The sequence below is a fragment of the Myxine glutinosa genome, chromosome 1 (assembly GCF_964187855.1).
Source record: "Myxine glutinosa chromosome 1, kmMyxGlut1.1, whole genome shotgun sequence".
Lineage (NCBI taxonomy): Eukaryota > Metazoa > Chordata > Myxini > Myxiniformes > Myxinidae > Myxine > Myxine glutinosa.
The window spans coordinates 355,017,680-355,026,427 of NC_136261.1; the positions used below are offsets into that span (position 1 = coordinate 355,017,680).

Genomic DNA, 8,748 nt, shown 5'->3' on the forward strand with positions numbered 1-8,748 from the left:
TGGCGTCTGGTCAAATCTGTTTCTGGTGTTTGTTCCCCCTCCATCCCCTCCCTCACTTCAAACGGCCACACGGCTGACTCCGCGCGTGAAAAAGCTGAATGCCTCAACTCTGTGTTTGCCTCTAAATCTTGTGTCCCAAACCCATCCCTCTCTGTACCCACTGTACCCAGTCGTACCCAGCTGCTCCTGGACTCTGTGTCCTTTCCTCCTGACAAGGTGGAAAAGTTTCTGTCAACCCTCGACTCTGATTCTGCAACTGGACCTGACGGCATCAGCCCACGGGTCCCAAAATCTTGTTCTTCCGCTCTTTCACTCCCTCTCTCTGTTCTCTTCACACTCTCTTTTGATCAAGGTCATCTGCCATCTGCTTGGAAATCTGCCAACATCACCGCTTTGCACAAAAAAGGTGCAAAAACAGATCCTAGCAACTACAGACCAATCAGCCTTCTCTCAATTATCAGTAAAGTCATGGATTCCATCATTGCTTCAGATATGAAATCTTTCCTCTTCTCCAATGGCTTGAACTCTGATCATCAATTTGGTTTCAGACCTGGTCACTCTACTCTGGACATGCTGCTTCTGCTTTCTCAGCAATGGATGGAGGTCCTCAATGCCAAACAGGAAATTCGAGATGTCTCCCTTGACATATCACGTGCCTTCGATACGGTCTGGCACCCCGCCCTGCTCACCAAACTCTCCTGTGTTGGTATCCATGGAAATCTCCACGCATGGCTGGCGGACTTCCTCTCTAGTCGTAGTCAACGTGTGGCGCTGAATGGGTTTCTCTCATCTCCTCTTCCTGTTCAGGCTGGAGTTCCCCAAGGCAGTGTTCTGGGCCCTGTGCTTTTTCTGGTCTTCATCAATGATCTCCCCGACTCTCTTGAAAATCCTCTCTATCTCTTTGCTGATGACTCTACTCTCTGTCGCTCCATTCTTCATCCCTCAGATCGACAGTCTGCAGCCTCCTCACTCTCTGCAGACCTGGACAAAATCACAGACTGGGCAAACAAGTGGAACATGTCTTTCAATCCTGACAAATCTCACACTCTTACAATGTCTCTCCGAAAAGACCGACTGGACAACCCTCCCATCTACTTTCTGAATAATCCTCTCCAAGAAGTTCTGTCACTCAAACTTTTGGGTCTCACTATCTGCCATGATCTTTCCTGGGAAAACCACATTTCAAATCTGGCCTCCAAAGCCAGTCGCCGACTGGGCATCCTCCGTCGTGTGAAGTCCTTCCTTGGCACACCTGAGCTCCTCACCACGTACAAGGCTTTCATCCGCAGCTCAATGGAATAATGCTCTCTCCTCTGGGCTGGTGCTCCTGCCTCACACCTAGCTCGTCTTCACACTGTTGAAAGCAAAGCATTCAGAATCATTGGAATCTCCTGCGATGAAGCTAACTCCAAGGGCCTTTCACTCACTCACCGCAGGCAGGTTGGTGGTCTTTCCGTCTTCTACCGACTCCTCTCTGGCCTTGCCCCCCTCCCCAGCTCTCTCTGGGCTGTCCCGCAAATATTCCTACAGGTCGCACAAGATCTGCCTGCAACCCTCTTCTGGTTAAACTGCCAAAATCAAGACTCTCTGCTCACCTTCGCTCCTTCATTCCTCTTTTCTCCCACATCTGGAACAAACTCCCTCACTCTCTTCAATCCCACTCCACCCTCCAGGTCTTTAAAACAGCTGTTCACCACCATCTCTTATCTTCCCCCATCCAAAACCTTGATCTTTTCTATCCCCGATAATTTCACCCCAATTCCACTTTTTGAAATACCAACTTCTGACCTGGAAGTCCTTGGTGTCTTTGTGTTTTATACTTCTCCCACCCCCCACCCCCCACCCCCCACCCCTTCCCACGCCTCCTCCCCCCGAGCCCTCTCCCTCCCACACATCTCCCTGCTCTCAAATGTTGTGTGCTCTCAAGTGTTTGTGTGCTTCCCATTCTCTTGTCTTCCGCTCCATCTTTTTATATATTTTGTTTGTCTGGTTGAATTGTTTGTGAAGTAAATGTCAGCTCTTTCACGAGCCTCGATTCAGTATACAAAAAAAAAAAAAAAAGGACATGGAGGTCCAGATTGCAAAAGCCTGTGCAGCATCAGTAAAGATGAATGTTGTTTGGAGGAGCGATTTATGCAGAGAACTGAAGGAACACTTCTTCCACACCACAGGTGAGAGAGAGGTCTCCTGTGCAGAGCAGAAACTTGGACGATGACCAACATTTTGTCCAAACAACTTGATGGTCTATACACCAGACTACTGAGGGCATCACTTAACATTTCATGGAGAACACACTGGACTTACAAGCAACTGTAAGGAAAGATCCCAAGAGTATCGGAGTCACTACTCCAGAAACGTCTCAGGTTTAGTGGGAACTGTTGGAGAAGTGATCGAGAGATGGCCAAGATGGTACTTTTCTGGGAACCTTCTCATGGTCACCGGTCAAATGGATGACCCGCTACAACCTACATAGATACACTGGAATACGACACCGAAATCAACAGGCCTGACCTCCCTGAAGTGAGGGCAAAAAGAGAACAGTGGGAAAAGTTTGTCAGTCGTGTCCAGTTGAGATCGACCAGATGATGATGAATTTAGAGATTACTTAACAATAGTCTTTTTTTGACAAAGTTTGTTTCATAACTATTTGAATTAGCAGTTATAAAGGTTATTTGGCAATATCGTCTTTGAGGAAATTAGGTCAAGTGGTCCAGAGCACTCATTTATATAATACTGAACTCCACCCCAATGACATCACGTGTTTCATTGGCCTAAACCGTAATACAAATAAGTTCCTCAGAAAATACAATATTCTATGAATTTCAAAAGATCATATGAGGATACATTCCACCTAATATTAATATACTATGATAACTTTTGATAACCACATTATTATTTTCCCTAAAACGTGGTCATTAACAAGGTTGTGGAATGACAATGATTACAGCAGCAACATATGTGAACGAAAGAAATAAGGAAGAGGGAAAATAAAAAACAACAAAAATAATCGAGCATAAAGTCATGTTGCTTTCATTCAAAGTCCTCTTCGGAGATCTTCTGGCACGTTGTTGGCAATCATCAAAAAAGGCACCATTTATATCTCTAAACTTGAAGGAATGTGTACCCTGACTGTATCCCAGAATGTCTTGTAGTCAAAATGATGTTACTCGGTGTGGAGGCATTTTGGTGAAGAAAGATCTGCCGAGTGTGAAAATTATGTTTTCTCTTTTATTGCATCTGTATTTTTAATTTTCAAGTCTATCATTCTTACGAACAACACTCACACCCAGATTGAATGGCTTTCCATGGTGAATTGCTTGCAATTTACTGAATGCAAGAACGATCACCGAACGAATCTCCTGCATTCTGAAGCCAAAAATTAATGGATTAACAAGAGCCGGTGTGACAAAACTGATAAGAGTCAATACAAATTCAAATGTGGGAAGTTGTAAAAATCGTTTCAACACAATGATGACAATAAGCGAAATGAACTGCGCTAAAGATGCAAACAATTGAGTAAAACATGTGTGCAATGCTTTTATATTTGCCTCTGTTGTTGATTTTCGACATTTACGAACAATACACCAAGTGGAGTAAAGTGCTGTAAAACCGGTTAATCCAAACACAACATACATAAAAAATAGAGAATAAATGAGTGAAGGATTAACATTTCCACAAGCTGATCTTGCAACATGTGAAGAAACACAGCCAGCATCATGAACTACCACGGAGTAGTTGCAGTACACCATCGTTGTTGGTACCACAACAAAGCTCACACCCAACAACAACCCGATTGTTAAGACTACAATCACAAGTTTCACAGCACCACCTTTGTTCACCATCAGAAACTGTACGGCCAGAAACTGTACTGGCCGTACAGTTACGTTCACGTAACTGTACGGCCAGAAAATAGCCCAATGTCGATCAACGTACATTAACCACGTGGTGAGAAACTGCTGAAACAATGTTAAATGTACATTGAACAACTGAACCAAACATTCATTAAACGATATTATTTTACGCTTTGCAATTATTCTACTGAAATGGGACGATATTACCACGACTCCCCATAAAGTGTCAGCGAGCGATGATAAAGCGATGTACATGAGCATGGGTGAATTGAATCCACGATAAAAACAAGCCGCCATGATTGCTGCGTAACATGACTGTTACCTCCCTTACTGTTAAATAATTTGTGTTACATCAAGTACACAACGATTATCATAATGAAACATTCACTTTATTAAATATCCGTGCATTCTCACATCATAAAATGAAAGCCAAATGTATTGAGAATGTATATACTGTTTGGTATATAAACTCTGAGACATGACTAATAATTGAGATGAAAGTTAAATTCGTTTGGCCTGTTTTATGTAGATTGAACTTATCATGCGAGAATCTCTGGTTCAAATCCAAGGTATTTGTGTTGATTCGTGTGTGTGTGTGTGTGTGTGTGTGTGTGTGTGTGTGTGTGTGTGTGTGTGTGTGTGTGTGTGTGTGTGTGTGTGTGTGTGTGTGTGCGTGCACATCCTGCTTTATTCTGAAGAGTTCCTGCTGTTGTAGAGTTCAGCAAATAGTCCCATTGGAAAAGTCATTATAAACTTAATTGTAAACACATCATGTCCATTCAATAATAATACAAAAAAATACCTTTTGGCAGGACGTGCAGCTTGATGTCGTGGTTCCAAGGGCACCATTTTTATTATTCCACGACCGCAGGAGGAGGCAAAGGTCAAGTGGTCCTTCCATATCCATCACTCTTTGGAATAAAGAGTGATGGATATGGAAGAAGCACAAAAAAATACATATCGTAATACTTTACGAAGCAATATAAAAATATAGTTCACACAAGGAGCACACAAACTCGTTAGGTAGCTTAGCAATTTTTGGGGGAACGACTTTACAAAAGTACCATTTTTATTTTAGTGCTTCATTGGACCATATGCAATAGAATTAGGACCGGAGGCAAGACATATACAGTGTTTGACTTTTGCGCAAATACGACTCGCACAGCATAATATCGAGCAATACATTCATGCAAATAAATCATCAGCTATTGGAGTTAGACTAAAATCGTAAATACATAAATTGCTGGACAAATTACCTTGAACAACATGTTGTCTGTTCTAAAGCTATGTTGTCATTACATCCATGTAGTAGCTATGTTAGATATATGAGAGGTGCGCGAGTCACAAGTATAACGCATTTGTATAAACACTCGGTATTATATTACTAATTATTATTACATGGAAGCGTAAGATTTATTATGCAGGCATGCATACGTTTTACAAATAACACTGCAGGTAATGAAATAAAAGTTAAACTCCTTGTTGAAAATATATACATAATTGGTTTTTGTCCAATAAAAAGGTGAAGAACACTGTATATTTCTTGCCTCCGGTCCTAAATCTATTGTATATGGTCGAATAGACCACAAAAATAAAAATGGCGCTTTTGTCAAGCCATTCCCTATTTTCGATAAATATGCTGCTAAGCTGCCTGACTAAACAACACGATGACAGCGACAACAAGAATAACAAGTGAATCCTCTTGGATTGCGCTGAGGTTCAGGCATGGAATTTCTAGGAGGAAGTATAATTTGTATGCAATGAAAGTACATGTAATATGGGATCGAGTAAGATCGAGTAAGCTTCACCAGTGCGCGTGCGCGAATTTACGTCACGTCGGCAGCGAGAAGGGGTTCCCCAACACGAACCAATCAGGAACTGCCACGTCACACTTATATGATCTCAGAATTCCTGTGACAGGAATTCGCGTTACACTGGCTGGAAGTCATTCGCTAGAGGCGCTTCCTCAGCGCTAATAATGTGTGATGAAATATGTTTCTCTTCTTTGTCACATTTTAACGTCATTTTGTTCCACATGATCCTTTTTCATGTATGTCATATCATCTTTTTAGACGCAATCCTTTTTCACCTGTTTCACTTCATCTTCATCCTCATTGAGACTCATAGATAGACATGCAATGTTTATGAAATGCAGCATGCTGTGTTTTCATGAAACCCGTCACCAAAACGACGGGTCTTGTACGCCAGTTATAGATAAAAGTGCTCATAAAACTTTCCTTTTATTGAATTGAAAATTTGTAGGAATGGCTCACAATTCCGAAATTGAACAAACAACTTCAGGAATATTCCAGATCAGCAACGCTCAACACAATTTCTTTTTCACAATGCATACATAAGGAGCAAATGACCAACATGTGGCATCTTTTCTTTCGTTTTGAACAAATGTTTGTTCTTTAAATTGCAGCTTGTAGTTCTTTAACTTGCCATGCATCGTTTTTAATAGAGTTCTCCATCCTTCCACTACCGCTGGGTTAATGAGCATCTGCATTGTGTTAAAAAAAAGTAAGGATGTTGGGAACTGTCGAAAGGAGAAATTTAATATTTATCAGAAAAAGTGAATGATCCGTTCATGCATTGCAGACAAAAGGGGGCGAGTCGGGCTGGATGCTCGACGATGGATACAAGGCAGCATAAGAAAGACGTTCAACTGAGCAAGTGCACCGATTGAAACTCGCCAAGGTGGAGGTGTGTGTGCTGGCTCGTGTGCTCCACGAGATGGGACAAGCAGATGAGAGCGAGCCCAGTGAGGGGCGAGTCATTGCAAGTGTTGGAAAGGAGTCTTAGCTTGGTCGTGGCCCGTGTTTACGAGTGGAGCAAGCCAGAGTAGAATGTGAACAAGATCTGTGGCTGATGACGAACAGATGACCGGATTAAAAAGAACACCAATGCACATGGGAAATCACAAACGGAAGAGCCAGCAAACACAGGTATTTTAGTGAGGGGGCTCCTGTGGCTCTGGCTCAAGAAGAGGTCTGATTTCAAATCACACAGGATCATGGTTTTCAGACATACATGTAGCATAGGAAGTCTTGACATTGTGAAGTTGAGCACTGTAGAAGGCCTGAACACGCACCTGTTGTGTCGCTGACTGAATGCATGCTCATGTGGTGCACGCTGCATTGGATCTGTGCCAACAGACAGGAGTGAAGCATCAGGACATCATGAGCAGGTGAGTCGAGGTGAAACTACAGGTAGTATGATGGGGTGGTATCGTGCCTGAGAAAAGGAGCCTCACAAACCAAAAATACCACATACACGGAACAAACAGTTGGTGGTGCAATATTAATAACCAAGTTAGAGGTTATGGGAATTAAAATCAATGAAACACAAATGCAGCTGAAACGCATCAATCCCATACAATCGCATCATTCTCAAATATATAACAACGTAAGAGGTATTTACCCGTGGCTGTTGATGTGTGTTATCGATTAAATTGAACGAAGTGAGTGAGAAGGAGGGAGGAGAGGGATTGAAGGGAGTGTGGGAGTTTGTTTTTTTTATACTTGGGTTAAGGCTCGTAATAGAGCTCTCTCACACACACACACACACACACACACACACACACACACACACACACACACACACACACACACACGCACACACTGACGAGACAAACACTTATCAAAGCCACTGAGCTTGGGTGAAAGTGCCGTCACTACCGTCACTTCCCGGGATGCGTCATCACAACAACGGCACAGATTTTATCATCATACTCACTGGGGAATTTCCTAAAGAGGCATTTCCTCCTCCCCATGGATGCCAACTGATGGGGATTGTCCGTGGTCTATCCTTTTTAAGCAAGGAAGCAGCACGTACCATTTTTAAATGATTTGGTGTGACTTGAACCTGTCAAAACCGGATGGGTCTTTTTTGGGGAGAGACCATCTCCTTACTGGTTGGCCGTTAGCACCCTACGAGAGCTCATCCGCCCTTTTCCAGGTATTGTTTTGGTCCTGGCAGGTTGTAACAGTCACCCTCCCCACGAGCAAAGCCAGTGCGGGGTGTCGGTTTTGTTGCTGACAACCAGACCATGCGGCAGGTAGCACCGGGTTACATGTTACCGGTGGCGGTCCCAAAAGACTGACCTGACCTGAAATTGAACTGACAAACTTTTCCCTGTCAGAGATTAGCAGAACCTGAAAAAAACAAAATCAATCAATTAATTAATTAATTAATTATATTTTGCACCCTCTTATATCGGTATTGAGGTGGTTTACCAAATTGGGACCTTTTGATTATGACTGAGAGCCTTTTACACTAATATGTGAGGTTCCCCAGACAAAAGGTATAACAGGATCTATCGGGTCTTAGAAGAGTAAGCGATATACTGGTAGGGATCTTTGGCGAGTAAATCGGTTTCTGGTTCCCCGGGTGAGGTTGTAGGTCGTCTGACTCTGAGCATGTCCACGTCGATCAAAGTTAAGTTATTTTTTCCTCAAAGTTAAGTATTTTATTTTGCTGTGTTTCTGGTTCGATCGTGTTTGCATTTCGTGCACAATTGTGTATTAGTCGGACTGTTTGGTCGTTCGTGTTTTTGGGGCCTGGTTAGCCTCAAGGACTGCCCAGTCACGTCGTTGTATGGTCTTTTGTTATTCACGTTAGATCTCTCTCTGGATATTTTTTTTCACCCCGTACTTTTACCCAACCTCTAACCCTTTATTTGATGTCTTAAATCCCCCCAAAAAATTTTTTATAATAATAATAATTATCTTCTCTCCATAATAATAATTACCTTCTTTCTCTCGTGGTCTTACCGCCCGTGTCCACGTGTTCTTCCTGCCTGTGTCAACGTTCTTCCCTCCCCCACCCGTGTCAACTGGTGGTTTTGCTTTTAAAATGTTTAAACTCCCCCCTGCACTGGCGTCACTAGGGGGGT

At 42.8% G+C, this 8,748-nt stretch overlaps 1 protein-coding gene across 1 annotated transcript; it reads right to left on the reverse strand.

Moving 5' to 3' along the window:
* Window positions 1–3,245: 3,245 nt before the first annotated feature.
* LOC137419116 (olfactory receptor 51I1-like) lies at window positions 3,246–4,148 on the reverse strand. Its single transcript, XM_068105301.2, has one exon. The coding sequence runs from the start codon at window positions 4,146–4,148 to the stop codon at window positions 3,246–3,248; it is 903 nt and encodes a 300-aa protein (XP_067961402.2).
* Window positions 4,149–8,748: the final 4,600 nt, after the last annotated feature.